The sequence below is a fragment of the Corapipo altera genome, unplaced genomic scaffold, assembly GCF_003945725.1.
Source record: "Corapipo altera isolate COAL_440 unplaced genomic scaffold, ASM394572v1 0, whole genome shotgun sequence".
Lineage (NCBI taxonomy): Eukaryota > Metazoa > Chordata > Aves > Passeriformes > Pipridae > Corapipo > Corapipo altera.
The window spans coordinates 16,191,874-16,216,026 of record NW_020884872.1 but is presented as its reverse complement, the minus strand read 5'-3'; the positions used below and the strand labels follow the sequence as shown (position 1 = coordinate 16,216,026).

Below are 24,153 nucleotides of genomic sequence, written 5' to 3'. Positions count from 1 at the left end.
TATTATTGTTGGAGGTTTTTTTGTTATACAAAAATACACCAGTGCAAGATGGACTGTCAGGTATTTTGCCAGTGCAAGTCCTGAGCACTCAGTGCAAACGGAGCTTGGGGAGGGTAACCCACCTAAGGAATCTCACTAGTCCTGGTTGCTGTCTCTGTGCTAGCCTAGTCTTCCTCTCTGCAGCTGCCTTTGGAAGCCATCATCTGTCCTGTAGTTTTGTCCTGTGAAGGGTTTTAGGTATTTTAAGAAAACTGAAAAATACAGCGGTTGAACCTACATGATTATTACCCTCCCTTTGTGTTGGTTCAAATTCAATGCTCACATTGCACTGTGTTAAAGGGACCTGAACTAACTAGTAGGATTTGTCTTCCTCCTCCCTCTGAAATATCTCCACTGAGTAGTAACATGCAAATACAAAACATGAAGCCAAAGAAATGGATTTGTTTCTGGTTCATTTAGGCTTTTGTCCTATTAATTCCATGGCAGATGTTTTCTTTCTAAGGCTGTACTGTAGTGTGTTTTATCTGAAGTGAATGCCAGTGTCTACACTGGATGCTAAAATATCACTTTTAAGAAGGGCAATATTGTTAATGACAAAGAACAAAGTCCCGAGGACAAGAGGGCCCTGTTTCTGGGTTTCTTTAACTGGAATTGGATTGTTTTAGCTACAGCTTTTATGGCTGACTGGCTTCTATCTCAGCTTTTTATCATAACATTGGGGGGTTTTCAGCAATTAAATCACTACTCCTTCACTACTCATGAAGTTATTTCAAACACGGTTTTGCTCAGTAAAGATCAACTTTGGTTTCTGTTATTAAAGTTATATACTGCCCCTTCACTAGGAGGAATTCCAACTTCTCGTGGAAATTAATTCTGGTTTTACTTGGAATTGAATTACTGTAGTTTTGTTTGGTTGTGGGGTTTTTTTATCATCATCTTCTTCTTTTCCCACTGTTCAGCTGTGAGGTCCGGCTGGCTGCCCCCACCACCACCTGCACTGCCCCCTCGACCTTCTGTGTCTCAGGTATGGACAAAGCTTTAGCCCTTTTCTCTGTATTATTTGCTTATTTATATTGCCACTGCAGTGATTAGCACTAGTTGGCTTGGACACAGCAGTTGTCCTTGCTTCCAGGTTCATGCAAATCTTCTGTTTGCTCTGTGGTTCCATGTCCTCCTTCACTGGTCTGTCTAACTGGTGTGTTGCAGTGTCAAATTACAGACTAATTAAATCTCTTTGCAGTGGAGCTGACATGCACCCACTAGACCTAACTGCAAATTAAAGGCTAGCAAGGCTAGTTTACTGAAAAGTTTCATGTGTGAAGGCATGGGTTTGATATGTGCTATTTGCTTCTCAAGCTAGAAATGCTCAGAGGACATCTGCTAAGGGAACCGCGGCACGTAAGAGTGTATTTCACCCATGGGTTTAAAAAATAATGCTAATAGGAAGCAAATGCAATGCCACTGAAGTTGTTAAGTTTCAACACATTAGTGATTTGCTTTTATAACAGGTCTTTGGTTTTTTGTTTTTTTAGAGTGTCATACAACCACAGCACAACACAAATTGACAAAATCATGCATGTCTGCATCCAGATACTTCTTCATGTTTTAGGAAATGATGGAGGATCAGCATCTTGTTCTTTTTATGTTGTTGACTGTGTTAAGTCTTAGGGAGCAGCATGCTTCATATATTAGTCTTTTAGGTGAAATGTATAATAGAAAACAAGTCCACAGGGTAGTTGGTGAGATACCTTCCTTGGGCCAGAAATGGTCATCACTTGAGTTTTGAATCTACTCTTAAGTGTGCTGTTGAACACCTACTGCACAGTACTTATGATATAAATGATTAAAAGCTTGTTGCCATCCCCAGTTCCACCAGCGGCTTGTTTCTCTCTTCCTCTCCCCAGCCCTTCTTAACACCTGAGTGCAGTTAGTTTCTGCCTCAAGGACTGTGGAGCATCCTGGTTGAGCTTGCATGCTTTCTCCCCGTCAGTATGGCACATGCTCCTTAGGGGACCCATCGCATCCCTGCTTTGTCTAACACATCCTGGAGAGCAGTGTTTCCCTCTGGCTTCCCCTGATCTGGGCAGCACAGCTCCCTACCTCACAGTTGTATGCTTGCAGCAGCTGCTGTTGCAATCGTCTCCTGCCAATGCTCCAGCTTCCCACAGCACTGGCTCTATGCAGTGCAAGCCCTCTTACTGTCATTGGGAAACACAATAAATACAACAAATCCTGTTCTTAGACAAAAAAACCATTGGTTTCAAGCAAGGTTCTGTTAATTGTTCATTTTCTTGTCCTGTGATCAGTTTGCGTTTCCTTAGCGGGAGAGTGAGAACTTAATTTATTTATGCATGTCCAGCATCTTCCTTAGCAAATACTGAACCAACTGCTCGTCCTACACTAGGCCATGTAGAATGTAGGACCTTTCTAAAATGGTAAACACAAGAAGATCCTCATGTGAAATTCTTGATCCAGTCCCCTCCAATACGAAAGTCTGATTTCTAAAAGGAAAAAAAAGAGTTGCTTCTGTGTCTGCTTGGTAATGAATATGCAACTGATGCTTTACTAATATGTGTCACATTTACTTAATTTATTTCTGATTATATTTAAAGATATTAAATATCTCATCAAAATACTGTTGTTTTGATGTCTGTTAAAAATGTACATAAAACCAGTTCTTGAAAACATAATAAACTTCACACTCATCACATTGTTTATTTTATCTCCAATTATGCCTTTCTGTGATAGAGGTAGCCAACAGTAGGGAACTATGTGTGATGGGGTCATAATTCAACTGAGCTGACCCTTGCAAATACCATGCAAGCAACAGTAAGCATATGGATTACATTAGTCCAGGGCGGCCCTTGATTTAAAGAGCATGAAGAAGTTGGAGAGAGGGATCTGCTTTCAAAGCTGAGACAAGATCAAGAACTGAAGAAAAGCCATGATGCTGAAATTGCACATTCAGCTTTTTCCTGTTTCAAGATTTATCAAATTCTTCTTAAATTTCTGCTTTAACTTATTTTTCAATGATGCTATTGAAACTCCTTTTTTATTATCATAACATTTTGCTATATGCCTGCAGTTAAGCACTGTGAATGACAAATGTAGCTTGGAAGTGAAGCAAACCCTGCATATTTCAGGTGACCATGCACCATATAAGTATGCTCGTGGTGTGATTATTTTGGCTCAGCTTTGGAAATCAGTTGACGGAGGGGAAATAATTTCTTTCTGAGGACTACAGTTTTCTGTGGATGGCTGAGAAACCTGAACCAACTGCCTCTTCAGAGTGAGAGTAAAGGGCTCATGGGATGTAAAGACCAAAGTGCATAAGAGAGGTACCAGGGGGTAGGTATTACATTTCAGTGGAGCAGAAGTCCTGTTGTGAGCTTAATCAATAGCAATATAGAAATGGCATCTTGACTTTAGTCCTATGTTGCTAGTTTTTTTAGTAGAATTTACTTCAGCCTTTAGGTAAACATTTTTCCTGTCAGAACCTCCAAGATAATCAGCCTTGGTGAGTTACTGAATCACTGGTTGTTCAGAGTGTGCCAAACGTCTCTAGTCATATCACAAACTTACTAAATTACGTCCACATCCAACTCTGCCTCCGTAGTGCAGTCAGCTGAATAACAAAGGAAAAGGACTATTTCTGGGTGAGCATAGGACAAGGTAACACTTAGAGCTAATGCTGCTGTGGTCTCAACTCCACAGCTCAGTGGAATAACAGGCTTACTGTGAGAGGCTCAAGACTTGGGATGCTGTGAGGACTTAGCCAGTTTATGGGGAAATAGCAGCGGGGCTGCCTCTGCTCTGGGTTGCTGCTGCCAGCCCGTGCTGTTCCACACCTCTGGTGGGCAGACACCTTTACAGGTGGTGGCTGCATCTATTTTTACTTCTACAACAGCTTTTAGAGTTGGTGGATTTAACTCTGTGTTTCTTTCTTCTTGATGGCCTCTAAAAGCTCCTTCTCCTCGGAATGTTTCTCACTTGCCAAAGTCAGCATTTTATCAGCTTTGTAGCAGTCTGTGAACTGTATTTAAGTTTTCCTCAGAGCTTTCACCGGATGCTCCTCTGATGCAGTGGTGCTTTTATCTGAGGTCCCTATGGTGACTATAAATAAAGATGAACAGAAGGCAAGTTTAAATAATGTGGATACACCATTATCTCCAGTTTATGATCTTTTAACCCAAATTCCAGCCCATATCTCTCCACACTGCAAGCCATTTTGAATTGATGTTTTCAGTAAGACATTGTGAGTTGCAGTATGAAATGTTTTATTAGAATCATCAATTCATATTGCTTTCCTATTAAAAAAAAAGAAAGAAATTCAAATTTTGCCTCATTTATGTAAAGAGTGCTTGGAAAGATTATGTATAGAAACAGGCTTATACAAAGACTAGGAGGGGTTTTTTTGGATAATATGTTATTTTGAAGTGTTTTACTTTTGTGTATAAGCCTGTGTGTATCTTCACTGACACCCTCTTAATCCCTAGTAGCACTTGTCACCTTTTATCAAGTCTAAAGTAGCTGGCTTGGATTTAAGGATAATTCGTTTCTCAATTTCTTTGGACGATAAGTATTTAATATGCTGCAAGCTATTGTAAAGACTTAGGACATGGGCAAGGCCTTACCTCTCTGCTAACTTCCCATGGCATGCTATAGTTATGGTTTTTCTGCCTTTTTTATTTATTACTTTTAATTTTTTGTTGCTTTTAAAAAAATTTTTAGGTGCTTTTTTTGTGTCATCCTCATCATCATCCCCTCACTTCAAGTGATAGTGTAATAGAACAAATAACCTGTAGCTTGTTGGAATACCTACTGTAGTTTATTTCTGGGTTTGTAGAGAACAGAATTCAGTGGCTTGAGTAAGTTTTCCTGATCCTTTGTTCCTAACTTGATAGTAAACTTAAGTCATTGAGGAGTGGCATAAAGGTGGCCCCAAAACTTTTGAGCAGATCCAGGGCTATACAGAGAAAATTGGTGTAACTTGGAGGTGCAAGAATCATGGTAGGAAGGCAATAGCTATGTAGCTGTTTTGCAGTGACACATATTTCAGATAGGAAATAACTTTGGGTGCTCATGAATAATGTTCCACTGAAACCAAAGGTTTATGCTCATCTCATACAAGCCTCTGTTGTTGTTTTTTAATGGAAATAATACTTTATTACTGTTGGCTTTTAAGCCTACAGAAGTCATTTACCACAGCTGCTTTCTGTGGGAGATTTAGTAACATATTTATGTTAATAGGAATTACAGATGAACAGTGTAGAACAACTATAACTTTAGGATTTTATCCAACATCAGCTAACTATCTGCAGTGTTGGCCAATTAGATCAACATTCCTTTATTTAAATTACTCTGTTTCAGTACCTTCCTGTCCAGTAATGAAGGCATATCTTCAATCCTGTCTGTGCTGCATAAGGGGATTTGAAAACAGTGGAACTGGAAGAAAACTCTGTATGTCTTGGCTGAAAAAACTGATGTTCCTAGTCTCTTTTCCCAGAGTCAAAATTTTAAGCCTGTTGGTTTTGTAAATTCACACTGGTTTGTGCTGGACTTTTGTTTGTGGAGACCTTGGGATGTGTTTTTCCCACCGGTTCCATGCTGGCAGCTTTGGCAGGCACTGAAAATTTATGGGTGAAGGAAAAGCGTTCAAGTGAAGTGGAATATGTAGGCAGCTGTTAACATTATCAAATTGAAATATTCTGACTACAGTGCAACTCTGAAGATTAAAATCTCACTGTGTTATGTGAGCTCAGAATTCAGCTGTCAGTTTAGTAACCATCATTACCATTAGATGTTATTGATTTGGTGAAATCGTGGAAATGAAGCACTGTGAGGGATGATGGGTGGGTCACCCTGCCCAGTCACAGGCATCTGGTGGTGCTGGAAAGCGAAGATATTATTCTTTTTAACATATTATATGTTCTGCTCTCCAAATGTTACTCGATACTTCATAATTCCTTGAAGCTTTTTGGCCATTTATCATCCCGAATTGCAAGTGAAAACTGGGACCCAGTTCAAGAAGTTGTCTCTACTAACATGCCTTCACGTTCTGCTGAATCCATGGAGAACCACGAGTGTGGGGTATGCTCAGGCTGGGTTTGTAACCATCATGCCCATGCTGGTGTGTGGTGCTGAGGCCAAGAGATGGGGCAGGACTCCTGTCTGTCCTGCTGAGACCTCTCAGCCTCCTGAGCAGGCTGGCCATGTTCAGGCTCTGTGATGGGAGGTGGTCCAGGCATCCCCCCACTACCAGCATCTTTGGGTAAAGCAGAGATACAGGTTTGCTAATCTGTGTTACCAAGTTGTTTGGAGAAAATAGTCAGCCCACTGAGGAATTCCTTTACTCTCTAAAATTATGTGAGGAATTTCAAGTGCTGGCAGGACACCTGGAGTTTTACAGGAAGAAACATTTTTGTTATATAAATAAAAATTACCCTCCAAAAAAGTAAGATTTTGCTTTTAGCATCCTACTGTTTGTATATACGATGGTATTCTCCCAAACAACCATTTTATATTAAACCGAAGGATACTTGTTAGCTTGCATTTATAATCACTGTGCTAGAAGAGGGTGGGTTTTTTGATCATCTCCATGGTTTTGGCTGCAGAATAACATACCTTGTATAAGCAGTGCAATAAGTACTGAAGAAGACTGTAACAGTAATGAAAGTGAAAGTGTTCCATAACATGAAAGATTTTGCCATCTGCCACTTTAATATAAGTGGATTATCTTCCTCTCATGAAAATTATATATTAAATCTAAGATGGCCAGACAAAATAAATTATGGTTTAAGAAGTGGTGGAAAAGTAGCACAGTTAAAATTGAATTTGAGGAGTAGTTGATGGATGCTATAAAATCCTTTCTAAAGAAGTTTTAGGGAGAGTATCTTAATTAAAATATGTTGTAATAATTTTTTAACTTGGCTTCACATTTATCATAAAAACAACAATAAAAAGAAGCTAAGAACCCATTGCCTGTATCTCCAGTGGAATTCACATAGCCCTTTCTAGCTTACGTTAATCTGGTTTTGTGGAAGTTGAAGCATTAAAACAGATTGTTAATGCTTCCATCTGGGTCCTATTCTTTCCTTGCGAATGAGCTGAACATTGCAGCAATTTGTTTGTATTTACTGCCTTTCTCCTCAACCTTATCACCAGCTCTCAGATAGCTCAGGGAAAGAAAAAGCTTATCAAAACTTGAGGGCTGCACAGTGCTGAGAAAGCAGTCAGCACACTAAGACCCTGGCAGCTTGTTGCATTTGCATCCCTGTGGGTTTTTTCCTGTCTTACCATTTTCAGTTTTTGTAACAAGCAATAAAAAGAATTGATGATTCAGTGTGGGATGCAGAAGACTCAGAGAAACTGGAATTGAGATGTCTTGACTTCTCAGAAATTGACTTTAAGCACAAAAATATGAATGTTTAGAAAGGAGCAAAATACCTATTAAATGAACTTATGTAGAGATGATAGAAGATTGCAATGGGCACATACAGTGTTAAGTATATGTAGTATCCTACTTTTTTTTACAGATAAGCTATTCTCAATACTTTTTTTACAAAGCTAAGCAGTGGCACTGTGTAGGTAATGATTATAGGCTACTTCAGTGAATGCACAGAGATAATTTCATTTCTGTGAGTAGTGCCATTGACTACAATGGGACTATTTCCATATGTAAAGTTAACCTGGAGCACAAGTGTGGGCAAAATTGAATTGTGGGAAAGACTGAATATATATTTCACCTCTTACAAAAAGCGTCTCAGATAACAGAAATATGAAAGGTCCATGTAGACCTTCTGTTCTGGAAGATCAGTTATGGATTATCTTGAAATGAGAGTGTGAAATCTACGTATAATCCAACATTGCAAAACAACAGAACTGGAAATGTAAGCAAAGACCCAGTTGTTAAGATGCTGTGTTCTTTTACAGTTACGAAAATCTTTTATTTAAGGCTTTCAAACACTTAGTGCTTAAGTCAGTGTTACGTATTCTTTTAGAAAGGTGCTGTTAAGTATCATCACATGGAGCAGTGAGGAGATTATGAATGTCTGGTCAAGGCTCATGTGATGAAATAATGAGCATTTGCAATTCCTAATGCTGTCCTTAATGATGAGGAATTATCTGTCCTAATGCTCAGTGTTGGGCTCTGGCTGTGGCTGTCGCACAGAAAATTTGTTGGCCACTTTTACCTTTGGCCTGGAAGAATGGGAAGGCTATGGCTCTTCCCAGAAGATTCAAGACTGTGCTGAGGAAAAAGTAGATACTATCTATTAATAACACACTGGTCTCTGCAAAGAGAATCTCTTCAGGAGGTTTGGAATAGGGCACTGTCTTGCCCTTTTCTGTGGTCACTTACTCTGCTTCCCAAAATCAAGATACTCTTAGGCCTGGTCTGCAGCCTCTGTTTGCACTGCTGGTAGTGCAGATGAGCAGGATATTCTTTGCTCATCTACTGTAACCCTGGGTGTGTTCCCAACCGTACCAACCAGCACAGCAGCACTTATAGTGTCAATAGCTTATTCTGTTCTGTGGACGTGAGACATCTCCGCTGAAGCACTTCTCCACTACTATAACTGAAATTTCCTTTGAAAGACCATATTGTATAATCTTTCAGTTTTATGTACCAATGGTGAAGTATTTAAATATGAATATGCTAAGTTTCCAATATGTGGGAAAATTCTAAGACATTTCTGTGGTGGAAGGAGGTAGTTTATGGCTGTGTTTCTGAATGAGATTAGTTGCCCAGAGACTATACTAAGCATGGTATTAAAACGATGAACACCTAAAGAGAACCCACCTCAGCTGCTCCTGGTGGATCACCTTTCCTTGTATTCCACTGCAGGAGCTTGGACCAGAGTACTGTTGAGCCAGGCTCACTCTGCACATACTAGAAGGCTACTACTGCCGGCTTTCACCCTATATCCAAATCAGTGAAGGGAAGGAAATCTGCAAGGAATCCCTCTGCCAAAAGAAAAAGCAGGAGTTATTTTTCCTTTAGAATCTGTATCGGGACAATGTGGGGAGACATCAGCTTGCAGATGTATTTGTAAAGCTTCTCAGAGAAGACTGTTGTGTTAGCTGCATCAGCAAACCTTCTTTGCATTGATGCATGATACAGTTAACAAAAAATTTTTGCTGGAATTAAAAGATTTTTACCTGGGTTAAATGCTGTCTGTCCCTGAACAAAATCCCCTGCAGCAGCACACAGATCTGTTTTTACGCTTGGGTTCTTGTGTCAGAGTCATTGCCCTGAGGAGTGGAGGTCTTTCTAGAGGAGAACTTGTAACTCTGACAGCAGATAATTCATGTGTAGGCTGGTTTCTAAGTGAGAGGGAAAGGTGACTTTGGGAAGAGCCTGCATGGCTCAGCATGCCCAGTGGTAGCATATCCGTGGGGCAGGCTCAATCTGCAGGCTCCTGGTGATGCAGACACCTTTTTTGTGGTACTTTCCTCCGAGCAAAGTACTCAGAAATGGCCTGTCCCACATGCCACTAGGTGGCACTTTAGGGACATGGCAGTCACTCGGTTTCGTTCATTATGCATGAGCTGCATCACCAGAACTAGTTGTCTCTTTGGGGGTTTTCCCCCTTTATTTTTTTTTTTTTTTGGTCAGATATTTCTTTATTTTTACCAGCCCCTGCTCCGCTGGCTGCTGAGCTTTGCCATCCTCTATCCTGGCAGCAGGGAGAAGTGGCCAGACCAGTGACCCAGCCTCAGGCAGCGGGTACCGCAGCCCTGCAGCACAGCTGCCACAGCCACATCACAGCCCTCAGCTCACAAAAAATGTGTCTTGCATCACTAGGAACGGCGATACCAAACTGTTGGAAATTTCGGCATCATCCCTGCAATTTATATTTGCTTTTACCAGAGTGCAAAGTTTACCCTTTTTTTCTTTTTTTCAGTTCTCTTCAGTTTAAAGCAGTATTCTTCTGCAATGACACTATTAAAAAAAATAAATAAAAAGAAATAAAAAAAAAAAGACAAGAGAGGAAAAAGAAGAAAGGGGATTTTTGCTAAAGTTTGAGGTTTGTTTTTTGGTATTTTTTCTTCCCCTCCAGGCCCTTTATCTTACCGTGACTTTTTCTGCTTCTTTGCAACTGGCATTGTAGAGTACTGGTCTATTCAATTACTCCTACAACGTTTGAACACACTGGTTCTTCAAAAGCTGCATTTTTTTTAATCTATTCATAAATAACATGGGGTTGGTCTCTTTTTTTTAATTCATTATGTGAAATAAGTCAGAATATTCATGCTTTTGATGCAGGTTTTACTGTATGCTCCAACGAGAGTGTGTGCACCAGAAACTTCCAGCCTGACCAGGTTAGGGAGGGTTCTAGGACTTCCTGTCCAAGAAGGGTCATTAAGAGCTGTCTCTCATGTACCTTGTCACTGTTCTGGGCTGTGCAGCAAAGCTATACCATGAGGAATTTATAGTATGCATATTACATGGCTCTCTGAAAGGCTGGGTTTACTCTTGCTGTCCTTAAGTGAATGAAAGATTTGTCAAAGTGATGTGGACCAAATTTACGATGTGGTTCTGTTTGTTATTTGAGCTTTTCTATCCCCAAAGCATTCATGAAAGCCTTGCGGACTTTGCCAGGCTGCTGTTACCAGTGCTTAGAGCATTAATTTCTGTGGTTGTAGAAATCAGAGAGGTTATGGGCTACTCAGCTTTGCTGATATAAAAAATGCTCTGTTGCATTCAATGGACTTTTTTTATAGACAGAAAAAAAGATTGGTTTTTTACCATTTCACTCTCATTGGACCAGAAATCTACAGTTGGAGAGGAAACTCTTCAATACATAAACAGCTTTTCAGAATTCAAGTGTTAGTATTCAGTAGTTATTAAAATTTTTAAAAATCAAGATATTATTATTCAGATACTGGAATATTATAGTGTGAGGGGTTTTTGGGTTTTTTTAACCATCAAGTAACACTACAGATGTACCACACTTAAAAGAGGGTGGGAGAGAGATCTTGTCAGTCAAAATACCTTTTCCCTCTCTCCTGTGTTTTAAAAAAATAATTCCAAATTTCCCTCCTCTGTGCACATTTGACACCATATGGTTGGAGAACAGCAGTAACCTGACAGAACCACATTTTCCCTGTACCTTCCTATACAGCTCTTATTGTGTCTTTTATGGAAAAAATGAAAGTGGTATGAAAAAATTCCTCCTTTTTAAATATACCAAAATCTGTGCTTTCTGTCATTTTTGTTTAACTTACAGTTAAACACTGGTAAACTTGTGACTGCTACAGAGCTTGGTGGGCCTATGCAGAAACCTCTTGGCAACAGTGAGTTAGGTTCTTCAGTGCACAACAGGTTATTATGGCTAAAATCCTGGTCCCTTGAAAGTTTGAGGTTTGCCTCAGGCTTTGTTTTTCACTTGTATAGAAATGAGCCTTTCTTGTGGAGGGAGCAGAATGGTGGGTTGCCCCTTCTGCCTGGGGGCTCTTGCCAGTGTGGCTCCCACTTGGCAGAAACTGGGAAAGTGGAGAAGAGGCTGTCTACTGGTGCCAAGTGCCCTCAGCCTTCTGCTTCTACCTGCCTTCCCCATCTTGGAAAGCCGGCCTGTACTTTCTGGACAGAAAACAGCCACACTGTGTTTATACCATGTTTGCTGCCGCGTGCCCAGGGACAGGTAGCTCCAAATCCTGCCACCCTTCCCTATGTTGTGCCCTGACAAAAGATGCAGAGAGGTTTCACAAAAGGTAAAGCAAGGGATTAACCCTCTGTTTTAATTTGCTGCTCAGTCAGATATGTTGGCGGGAGGGTGTTTTGTTTTGCAGATGTGTAGACCTGGGTGGTGAGTGTTCATCCCAGTTTCTGTTTGAAACATGAGAAGGGAGGAGGGAAGATTTATTTGTCTGCTTTTATGACTCGTGTTTTCAGGAACTTTGCTGGAATTTTTGGTATGATTCATGCTTTCTCACTTCAGCCTTGCAAACTTCAAAGACAGGAGTTTACTCCAGTGAATTTTCGTCGGTTTCAGGTGATAATAAGGTGACAGGGTGCATCCAAGATCTTTCTAGCTTTTATCCACTCTCCTTAGTTTTTCTCTAAGTATCTAGGCCATGTGGTAACTCTAGAAGAAATTATGAGTACTAGATTGTTTACATTCATCAGTTCCTAATGCTTCACAAAGTTTTCTTCTGTTTTCCAAGCACAGTAAAATGCAAAAAAATGGTTTCATTAAAAATCTGCAAAAGACATATGTCATCCATTCAGCTGTCACCCGAGATCTCCATTTTCCCTACTGTTGAATTGTTAAAGTAACTTTTCTTTTGTGTGTAACATTTCCTTTCATTGACTTTATTGTATGTGACTGGGTGTAGCACTGACTGATTTGTTGTTGCAGACAGAGCAACCATCTGAGGTTGATTTACATCCTCAGATGAATAGACCCCCATCGCAGGCAGAAGAAAACAGTTCAGCAAAAAAGGTGAGACCTGCACACATTGTACCATTATGGAGTGATTTGCCTTCATCAACAGATGTGGTTGTTTTAAGTTTTAAAGCAATTAAACAGAAGGTTAGGGTTATGTTTTCACATGTTTACCTGCTGTGGAGGTCAAGACACTGGAGAGAACTGGGATCGTGTGTGACATCAACTCGGATAAGTCATTAAGAAGCTCTTAGTACATACACATTGATGCACGTGCTTTGAGAGAGGCAGCTTGCCATTTATTTCAAAATCAATAGGAGAGCCTTAGGGAGCCTTGTGAAGCCTTAGGGAAGACAAAAAAGAGTTTGGTTGTACTCGACCCTTGTCTCACTGTAGTTCTTGCACTTCTTGGTTTCAGTTATTGAGGATTTAATTTTGATGTAAACACACCTGTTAGCTAGAGGTCAGGATCTGCCACTAAATGTACATAGACTGAGAGAGATTTGCTCAAGATGTGCAGTTTCTAATATGGTTTTGTATGAGCATATCATTGTATAAAGTAAGCACTGAAGTTGCAATGGCACTCTTCAAAGGGCCTTGCTTAGGGATGGACTGGCCTTAGCAGTGGCTGTGAGCGTTTCCCCTCTCCTGGTCATGCTCCCCCTACCTCCTTCCACCAGCTCCAGCCAGAACAGGTTTTGGCAGGGGGCAAATGCAGATTCTCGCCCCTCTGGCCCCTCCTGCAGCCAGAGAGCACCTGCAAGACCTTTGCTTAGCCCAGCCAAGAACTGTTTGCAGGTGCTGTGTGTAGTGTGTACCTTGCCCAGGGAGCACCATCACCCTTCTTACTCTAACGGGAAGCACAGACAAATGTCCAGTGTCATCATTTTCTGTATGTGATAGGGCTTTCCAGGCAGTGTCCTTGTTCTTCTGGTGTTCATCACATGCTACTTCTAGCCTGGCCTGGCTTCTTCCTTGCTCTGCTTTGTAGCCCTGCTGGGGAAATGAAGTCCTTGTAATCCACCTACTTCATGCTCACCCTTATCCCATCTGGATCCCTAAAATGCAGTGAAGCCCCAGGCTGTGGGGTGTGGGAGGCAGGTTGTTGTTCTGGTGCTGACCCACCTTCCAAAGCCTTGTGCAGCAACAGGCAGCCAAAGAACCTGTGCAGAGGGATCTGCTTTTACATATTGGATTATTGCTTACAGTATTGTGTTTGAAATGGCAGAGGGATTTATCCTGTGGATTTGGTAGGGTTTGGGCAGTTTAAGGTAGACTGGGATTGTGTGTCTAGCATCCCACCAGTTTATACTTGTAGAAGGCATGCACAAGTTCCTCACTTGCCACATGTGGTGTTTGTAGGGACCTGTACACGTGCACAGGATTTCAGAGCATGGTATTACCAGAGACCTGTGCAGTCATGATGTGCTGATGTCCTGATCAGAACATCTCATAATATTTTTAGATTTTTTTTCCAGTAATGATAGAACTGTTTTTTAATGTTGAGACCCTTTTTTCCTTATAATTCAAATTCCTTTAATAATTGCAATCCCTCTAATACTAATGATTGATGGTTTTATGCTGGTTTCATTTTGTATCACTCATAGTGGTCTCTTTTTGTGTCAGGCTGCTTATTACAGTGTTGGTTTTTTTCTCATAATTGCTGTGTCATTAAATATTTCCCCATTTATTTTTTTCTTATTTTACTAACATTTGGTCAAAACTTAGTAGTGCATGTACTCTAGCCCAGTAAACTGTTCAATAAGAAAATTTGGTCTCTGGTTTTGTCTGTGGTGCTAAAAAAAAACTTTCTCAAGCCCCTTCAACTTTTGAGTCTTAGCTTTGGAAGCAGTAATAGTTATATCCCTTGTAAAACAAATCCAATAATAAAATACACTGAAAATTATATATTTATATTTCATATTTAAAACGGCTATAAGGCATTAAAACTGTTCTCATTGCTAAAGAAATGTCTTAATTTAAAATAATTAAAACTCTTCTTACCACTGAAGTCATAAATCCAAGACTCTGTTTGACCTAGAAAACCCACACTATTTATTTGATGTAATTTATCAAGAGAAATAACTGGCCTTCTATACTTCCAACACGTTAATTTTGCATGGATAATTTTATATATTTGTATTTCTAAGCTATCTTCAGTGTTGCTTCATGTAAGAGAGGAGGGGAGAAGGGAGAAACTCCACACCAGATGTGTGAGGCAGTAAGATGGGATACAAGTGATTGATTCATTATTGATTCTTACCAACTGAGCATAATCAAAATTAAATCTTACTTTGGTTTTAATGCTTTTGGGTCAACTGGGAGCCAGTAAATGTATTTATACCCCTCCCTCCACCTTCGCCAATTGCACACAGAGCTACACAATACAGTTCTGAAGAGCCTGTCATCCAGATGAAGACAAAACACTGGTATAATCATTTAATTCATTAAGGGACTACAGGAGTTATTGTTCCTTTTTCAAAGTCAGAAAAGTGAGAAGCTATTATCAAATTTGAATTAAGCTCTGTACCTCTTTAAATTATGAAATCTTAGTCCAGCTGTCAGCAATTTATGTGTCACAAATATTCCCCAGCCTAATGATGGGACACATATGGCCTGACTTAATGTTGCTGTGCTTCTTCCTTTTAGGAGGTTGTTCTTGCTCAGCCACCCTCCAAACCTGCCCGCAGGAAGCTCCGGACAGAGGCACAAGGGCTGGAGACCCCTGAGCTTTCTCCCACTATAAATGTGACTTCTTCCCAGCCAGCAGCCAAGGCTCATCTCCCAGTTCAAAAGTAAAAACCTGTACTTAGCATGCCAAACTGCACCATGAGATCTGATGTGGCAGGGTTTCCTCTTTGCATAATTCTGTGCTTAATAGTTATGGTTTTGAGAGTGCTTCACTTGATACAGGTCTCTGAAATGTACCTTGGTCTTCTCAAATGCACACTAAGCCTGTAGTGACTGTTGGTGGTATTTGATTGATAGATAACCTCTTCAAAGGTGTCTTACTTCTGTACCTGGTAGACACGTCTGAAGAGCAAACCTAGCTGTTCAGCCAACATCTCTGACACAACTCCTTTCATATGTGAGGGTGTATGTTTTTGCCTTGTGCATATCTTCTGGAATTTTGGTCATTCATTTGGACAGATATGACCAAATAAATGCCCGAGAAACTGAGTCATGAAATTCTTGATGTTGGTTATATCCTTGTGATATTTTTTTTATTGCAAGGCATGTTCGAAATGAGCTTGCCACTGGTGTGAGTTGAGCCATTTGTAATGATCCAGTAATGGCCAAACCCAACATGTGTTGTTTGCTCTCATAAATACAGCTGTCAAAGCTGTCAGCAGCAAAGACTTGTTTGTGTATTTAATAGCAGTGGAGAAGGGGCTGTACAAATGGTAAACAAAGGCACTTGAAGCCCTATTGGATCTGTGCATCTCCCTCAACTGAAAGACTGTGCAAACATTATACCCCACCATCACCCAGAGCCTTGCAAAGACATCTGATTCAACTTGAAACAAAACCAAGCTGCCCAAAGCAATTGAGCATTTCTTGGCAAACTGTTTATCAGTAGACTGAATCTGTGCTGCATAATTGGAGATTAGAATAAGTAATAAGACTCCTAGGATGCTCTTAAAGTGCTATTTTGTGTTTTGGGAGTGCATATTCCATAGTGGTTCAGAGATAACAGCATTTGTTAACATCTCAATCCTGTCTTGTCTGTATCTTTCCTAAAATGTTTAAATGGCCACAGACATATATTACCCTGCTTTTATTTTTTTTGCATCATCTATTACTTTACAGTCTATGGAGAGTAGTTTGAACCAAAATAGTGAAGCAGAAAACTGACAGTTCACTGGAAGATAACAACATAAAGTCCTGTTGCTGTACTGTGAAAAAGATTCTATTGCAAAGATCAGTGCCATCAGCTGTGTTAAGACAGAAGAGCTAATGGGGACTGTGTGCAACTGCGGACTGTATTTAAATAGGGCATCTGGTTTAGATCAAATTTGGCTTTAAAGAGCTCTTTTAGCCTCATGTAAAACTTTAAAATAATCTTTTTGGACAAGGGATTGGATATTTAACCAGTATATTCTGTATTTTCTTTCCTTTTTCCTGTTGTTATCTCCGTTTCTTTGAATAGGATGGTCCTTATGTACAGAGCTGTCTCTTTTTGTACCTGTCTGCCTAGCTGTCATTTCCTCCAGATCAGTTACCAAAGGCTATGAAGTAATAATAATGAGCAGCAAAACAGATGAGGAAAGTCCATAAGCCATCTCTCTGTTCCAGTTTGTAATATGAGGCAGTTTGGGTGGAAATGACTGCTTTGAATGAAAGAAAGATTAATTTTTGAAGTAAAAAACCATCAGAATCAGCAGTGCTCCAAAAATCTGAGACAACATTTTCATGCCTATGTCCTTTATTTCTGTATAGAATGATTTTTATATTTTGCAGTAGCCACTTCTGACTCTCTAAACTCTACAAGTGTCTGGAAACAGCTAGTGCAAAGATGCTGCAATAACCACAACTATGCAGGGATTATTCTTAAGTTCAATGAGAATGCAGTGATTTTGAAATAATTGAGACAACCTAAAATGTTTCTGTCATTCAGGTTAACAGGTTGTGACTGTTTTACTTTCAAAAACTCTACCTGATTCAGACATCTAATTTCAAGTGTTGCCTTTTTCTTCTCTTGAATCTGTAGTTTGTACCTTGTCTTTGAAGCATAGTCCAGCATGTATAGAGTACAGTCATGCAAAATGGAGGGCTGGTCTTCTGGCATCAGCCACTGTTGAGGTTCTTAATTGAAATGTTTTGTATCTGTCTGGCAGACAGTCTTCCAAGCAGAAAAGGGCTATTCAGACTGCCATACGAAAAAACAAAGAAGCCAATGCTGTGCTCGCCAGGTTGAACAGTGAGCTCCAGCAGCAGCTGAAGGTAAGGAATGCATTGCAAATCAGTGACAAAACTCCTTGTAATCAGTTATGTGTCACCTCCAGCAGAGAATCTTGTTCATCCTCTCAGATGAGACCTATTTCATTCCTTCCTGCTTTCGAGAAGGGAGTAACTGTATTGTATATGTGGGTAGGATGGTGCTTCCTGTGAAAAATTACAACCTATGAGCCTACAGCTCTGCTGGCAGCATAAGTGTAAAGAATGAACTTCATCTTTCTGAAAAGTTTGATGTGATGGTGTCACCTGCTGCAGAAGACCAACTCAAGCCAAGCTTTCTTGTCTTCTGATCAGTTGTGCTACATAATTGTCTCCTGGAGTCAGGCATTTGAGATACATGGACCATGTTTTATGTGAGCATCTAACACTGATTTTTAATGTCTGCTGATTTGTCCTTTAATGTGTTCCCAAGGGACTGTTTTCTTATAAATATCAGTTCTTCATTTTTCCATTGTCTTAGTCCAAATGTAGTACAGATTTCAGGTTTTATCTCCTACAACTTTTTGGTCCTTGCATGTTATGAACACACTTGTCTGGAAAGGGTGGTGAACCTACAGATGCACTTTTTTTTTCGGTCGGGGGAAAGTTTGATTGCGTGTTCAACTTTGCTTAATGTAATTTCTTAACTGCTTTTCAAGGATTTCCCAAGAGAGATTGAGAGTGGATGCTCTGTACTGAAATCAGAGCAAAATATAGAACAGTAATTGAAATAAGCATAGAGATGAAAACTTTTAATGACAGCACATTGCTATCATTCCTTAACTCAGGTCTTACCTGCTCCCATCTTCAGCTGGCCAGTGCTGTTACCTGTGTTTTACAGCAGGAAAAGACATAGAGGTTTGCCTAAGTTCACACAAGAACTTGTCCTTTAAGCTGTGTTGCTGCCTGGAAACTTTCCGATAGAGCAGGGCTCTGCTGTTTTTATGGAGACCAGAAGACTTGATGGGTACTCCTCAGGCACATCTTACACTGAGGATGGGGAAGGTTCAAGTGCACTCCCGTGCTGGGGCTCTGAGCCTGCCCAAAGGGGGAACCAAAGCCTGGAGGAGGCATAGTTCAGCCCAGCTCCCACACTGGCAGGGAGCCCTTTGATGGGAGGTCAGTGAGAGCTGGGTGCCTCACCATACAGGGGCAGCCTTGAGACAAGGAGAGCTTTCCCAAAATCACTGGTCCCCAAAGCCTTCATGCTTAGTTTCTGACTAAGACTGATGATCTTCCTGCTGCAGCAGCCACAGAGGTAGATTGCAAAATCTAAGTCTTGTTCATTTCCCAAAGGAAAGAGGCTGGTTGTAGAACAAAAAACTATCAAAAAGCAGTTTTGAAGGAAACCTTATTTCAAAATAGCCTGATTTTCTTTGGTAAAAGTGGCCATTTGAAGCTATCTTTGCTGCAGCCCCAGCTGTTCCACTGGCCAGTGGATGACTGCTCCTCTCTGTGGTCACCCAAGCACTTGGTTAAACCTCTGTGTTGCCCCCCTGTAAGGAGGAGGCAGCAGAAGCTGCGCAGGGGGGTTATATGGAATTGGTGCTGTGTTTTGAGACCACAAGGACACAAACAGCAGAGCCCCAAGCCTTGAGTCAATGCAAGTGGTTAGCCTGGCTGCCCTTTGCCAGAGCAGGGTGGTGCATTTGAGCATCCCAAAAGTTAGAACACACATCTCTCCCTCCTGCAGGAGGTTCACAAGGAACGAATTGCCTTGGAAACGCAGCTGGAGCAGCTACGTCCTGTCACCGTCTTGTGACTTCCTGCACCGCTGTGCTGCAGCCAGAGCAGAGCACGTGTCCCGACAGCCTTGCAAGGAGAGGACCTGGGTGTGGCTGAGCAGGGTTTCTGTCAAGGCAGTGGGGAGGACCAGCCTTGGCAGGTCTCCCTTCACCCCCCTACACGCGTTTGCCTTTGCAGGTGAGGAAGAGACAGAAAACAAATACCTGACTGCCAGATATTTCTGAGTGGGGTATGCTTTGCCTTCTTTCTTCCCTCTTCCCAGCCTAATGTGTAAAAGCAGTTTATCACTGAAATGAATAACCTAAGAGTATTTTATTTATGTAAAGAATTCCTGATTTATATGCATTTTGGCAGCACCTCCTGCCCCGCTCATTAAGAGGTACAGCATTCTTGAATTCTTGCTTAAATTGAAAACTCATCTGCTGAGGTGTGCTTCTGGATATTACTGATTCCTGTAGGACTGTATCATGGTAGAGTACCCCTGGGTTTAACATACCATAGGAATAAAGCTCACAAGATGTACAAAATCTTTATCCTCAATCACATGTCAAATAATTATTTTCTTAGTACTGTTTATTATGCAATCATGGATGTATTTTAATGTTAGAGAACTTGTATTTTAGAAGTTCAAGGCATGTGAGAGAACAGTAAAAAATACTAAAATTTAGTTATTTTGGAAATTAGGAAAAAATATCTTTTTTTGAACTACAGTTGTTTCTTATCACCAGTGTTTGATCACTTGCTTGCAACTGCCAGTGTCTGTGCATTCTTCTGGCGTATTTGAGATCACTGGTTTATAGCTTTTTTCTTTTTTTTTTTTTAAAACCAACAGTGTATTTCTAACAACAGGTTAAAAATGCATTCAGGGCATTTTTATAGAAGCTATTCTATGTGCATCTGTATTAGGCTGCTTTGTTGTCTTAATAGCTGCTGATATTTTTAAGGATGTGTACAAGAACTGTATTTCCAAAAGAAGAAAGATAGCAAAGTGCTATGTATGAGGCTATAAAATGTGTGATGGAAATAATTGCCTTTTACAGCAGGCTTTTGTTAAGGTTCCTTTGCACATCAGTGGAGATGCTACTGATAGGATAAAGCTGCTAATGCCCATCTATTTTCTAAATGAAGAAGCAAAGATGAATTTTTAACCTGCGTTTGATCCAGGGCCAACTGAATCCTGTGGGGATTTTTCCATGGATGCACTGGTCAGTGGCTTTGGTCTCAGTTCTTGCAATGGAAGCTGGCTAACTAATATTGCTGTATTTTTTCAGGCAATACTCTTAGATTGCTTGAGTTCAGACATAATAATATCAGCCCTGCTCCCACCATGGGTATGATGTGCTTCACTGCAAGGGAATGTCACCTACCTATTATCCACCTTAAACATGACGCTGCACATGCACATGTTTCATATCCTGTTGCTCACTGACCTAATTTAAGTGTATGTGTTTGCCTGGCAGAAACAGTGCAAAAATTTTGTCACTGTTGTTGCTGTGACGCTTTCTCCCTGTAGCTATAGGATGGCCCTGGGGCTGAGAGGAAGGAGAAGCAGGTTTGAAGCAGCTGGGTAGCCTCTCTTCAGGGTGTATCGTGGAATGGCTGCCACGGCATATCAGAGGGCACCAGAGCAGCCAAAAGTTTTGTTGGGAGATAAGAAGGGCATCAATGAGAATGTTTAAACTGATGAGGAAACAGTCTACTTTTGCTGGAAGGAATGTGGATGTGGAACATGAATCCAGAAGTCTGAAGGTGAAAATTGCAGTTTTCAGAATTGTTACTGAAAGTGTTTTTGTGATACATTAGTTTTGATTCAACTAAACATCACTGTTTTCTCTGGATTTGAGACTTCTCTTGTGTGACTATTGCATAGCTGAGGTCAGACAGTCATTCCTGGTCAGTGACAAAATGTGAGGAATGCAAACATTTCTGGGAAGCTGCAAAAGAGCCACTGCCCTCTTGCTTGTAGTGATATTTTTCCAAATTTATCATCATTTATTTAATTTGTTCGTAGTATTACTGAGTCATTCTGGAGATTTAATGAGGCTAAGTGCTCTCTCTCTTTGCTTTTTAGTTCTTATGTTGTCATTTGGTTAATAAACCGTTACTATTTGATAGAAAATAATCGTATGGCACACTTGTTTTTTCTTATATGGGTGATATTTTAAGGAAAGCTTTTCAATTATTACAAAGAAGTGTGCAGTGGAGGACTTTTTCATGTTTGATAGGAGCTTCCTTTGGAATAATCCTGCATTTATTTCACTTGAGTTATTCATGGAGTAGATGCTGTTCTAAGGAATTATGGAAGAGTCTGCTTATAGTGTCTTTTTCAAATGTCTCCCTTCTAAAATATGGAAAGTTTTTTCATTCACTGGAAATTATGATACATGCTTAGCCAACAATGAAATACTTACTTGATTGTTACTTTACCACTGGACTTAATAAATAAAATATTTAACCATCTCTGCATTTTTAGAGTTGCAGTCAAATGCCCTGCTCAACTTCAATGACTATAATGTGAGTTGATTTGTATTCTTTTTGGTAAAATGTCGGCTGTGATGGTGATACACTAGTTCACATAAAGAGTAAAGTGAAATATTCAAGGAGAAATGTTGGTGTGTTTTACATATGGTGCAGAAGTTACTCTTCTATGTGTCTCAAGGGTTAAGCATTTGTGATAGCCTGTGCAAAATAAAAAAGTATGTCTAGTCTTGGGAAGCTGTTAGCATTTTGAAGAGAGGAGAAGGCATCACAAAGCTATAGACAGTGCTTCTGGCAGTTGCTCCATGCAGCCATGCTCATGGCTACTGTTAACAGGCCTTGTCCAAGTTCACATCTAAATCCAGGATCACAGATTTTCTCAAAAATTATTTTTCCTTTAGAAAAATGTGGGTGTAGCAAAATCATAATTTCTTGCAGAAACCTTTGCTTTCTCAAACTTTGGATGGGAGATGCTCCTAAATTCAAAATCGGAAAGGGAGACCTCACAGGCACTTTGCTTGACCTACAGGTGAGTGATCAGCTTTAAGCCCCTGACATGCCTGACTCAGAACAGTAACTAGGGTCTGCCTGTCCCAGCTTCCAGCCTGACCAAGGAGAGAGAGCAGATTCCCATACATAAGCTCTCACTGTCCTCAGTTCATGGTTTCTGTATGTACTGGGCAGAGAACATGCCCAGCAACAGAGAATAAATGGGAACAGGAGGTGGAGCTCGGCATCCTTGCATCTGAGAGGATGTGCTGACCATGAGCCCCATGCTGCATTCCCAGTCTTCAACTGGACAATTAAATATTTTTATCTGGAGAACAGGACTAGGCAGAGTAGATAAGGATCTTCCTCAGTGTGGGTGTAAGTGTGCACTCGTGTCTTCCTTTTGATTTTGCATTTCTTTATGGATCTGGTAATGTTTATATCACCAGGAGAAAGAGAGCCTGTAAAAGTTGCTAGCTGGGGAATGAGGGATGTCCATTTCCCAGTACCTTCATCCTTCAGCATACACAGTCCTTGACAAGAAAATACACGGGCTTATGAAGCTGCATATTTTATTGACTAAAGAGTATTTTTTCAGAAAAAAAATAAATCTAAGTGATGCAGTGTCTTTGAGAAGAGATGATGTATTTTGAAGCTTTTTTCAGCTGTCTTCATGATAATGTGCTATGAAAATATGCATTATGTTTTACTCTGTTACTGATTTTTTGATATAAAAATTGTATTGCAAGCATTTTCATTGTTAATCTAAAAAAAATACCCCGAGGCTATTAAATATTTGAATTTTAATTTATAAATTAGTTAGCCAGATTTAAGTAATTTGTTTTCACAGCTGCAGACTATCCCTGTGGTAAGCTGCAAAGTGTATAGTGTTCTATACTATGCCCATCTAATTTTGGAAAATGTATGTGATATGAAGCTGGGTGCTACATTAAAATAAAAGCGTCCAATAACGTCAAACTGCCTTGCTTTTGTGGTTTATTTAAGATGTTGATGGTGCAGACCTGCCAGGAGAGCAGAGACTGTGACTGGCTGTGGAAAAAGTACCGTGTTGAAATGGCTGACCTTCAACTATGAAAGATGAAATCACTTACATTGGGATTGTGTGTACGCGATAGAGACAGAGAGAGACTTATTTAAAGTGAAATCATATTTCCTTAGGCTTCAGTTAAGTCAAAACTTCATCTTTACTTTGTCAAGCCTCACTTTGTCTGAATTTGGACTGAACTCTGTGATTTAGCCCAAAGAGGAACACCCTTTCACCACCATGAAGGAAAAGGTGTTCCCAGCTTCTGTCAGACCCTTGGTTGGAGGGTGCCTAGGCAGGACCTGCAAGAGGATTCAAGCTGTTCCCCCCAGCACTCCTGTGATCAGTGTTCTTGGTCCCTCATCAGCTGCAGGAGCTGAAATTAAACTGGGAAAAGGAAACCATTTGAATAGCTGGCCTTTGTGGGCAGGGAGCTGGAGGGGACAGCATACTTCTGCTCTTTAACTGGTGTGATTTTTAAGAATTATGTCACAACTGTCCAAAGAGCAGCGCTTTAAAAGAGGAAATAATGAGTGATAAATTAATTCTTCCAGCATTAAACCATGACAAGGGATGTTTTATTGGCCTAAAAGTATGTCTCTGGTGCATGTGAGGCACAAGGCCAAGGCATTAAAAACTTGTAAATATCCTGTGGGGAGCTGTTCTCCATTGGCAGTGGGATGGATTTAGATGGCTCCTCAATTCTTAGTTTTTACAATTAGATGATACTCTGGGGTGCCTTTATGCAAATCTAGATTGGCTCTCTGTATTTAAATTCACGTTCCAAATAATCTGTCTTAAAAATGCATCTTCCCACTCTAGAAAAAAGTTCTTAGTTGAAGGGGGAAAGAAGAGAAGTAGGAGAAGCTTCAAAAGCCGTTCTATATCTGTTTTTTGAACTAGTGCTGCTTCACAAGCGTGCCTTATTTGGTGGGATGCTTACATGGTTTCTGCAGCAAAGCAGAATAAAGGAACATTAACAAAGAAGTGGAATCCCTGGATATCTGTAGCCCATAGCCAAATCAGAGCTCTTTCACCTAGTGATCTCATTGCTCCTCCTGTTTTACT

The 24,153-nt window shown here is 40.4% G+C and overlaps 1 protein-coding gene across 4 annotated transcripts in view; it reads left to right on the top strand.

Moving 5' to 3' along the window:
• The window catches only part of REPS2 (RALBP1 associated Eps domain containing 2), a 94,895-nt gene extending 71,877 nt beyond the window's left edge, over positions 1 to 23,018 (top strand). For 3 of the 4 annotated variants that reach the window (XM_027638193.1, XM_027638183.1, XM_027638208.1), the window contains exons 14-18: positions 960 to 1,024; positions 12,363 to 12,446; positions 15,039 to 15,184; positions 17,228 to 17,333; positions 19,021 to 23,018. In XM_027638193.1, the coding sequence (XP_027493994.1) occupies positions 960 to 1,024; positions 12,363 to 12,446; positions 15,039 to 15,184; positions 17,228 to 17,333; positions 19,021 to 19,089 (470 nt within the window). In that variant the 3' untranslated portion in view covers positions 19,090 to 23,018. The remainder of the gene's footprint in view (positions 1 to 959; positions 1,025 to 12,362; positions 12,447 to 15,038; positions 15,185 to 17,227; positions 17,334 to 19,020) is intronic. The other variant, XM_027638201.1, reaches the window with a different exon arrangement.
• Positions 23,019 to 24,153: the final 1,135 nt, after the last annotated feature.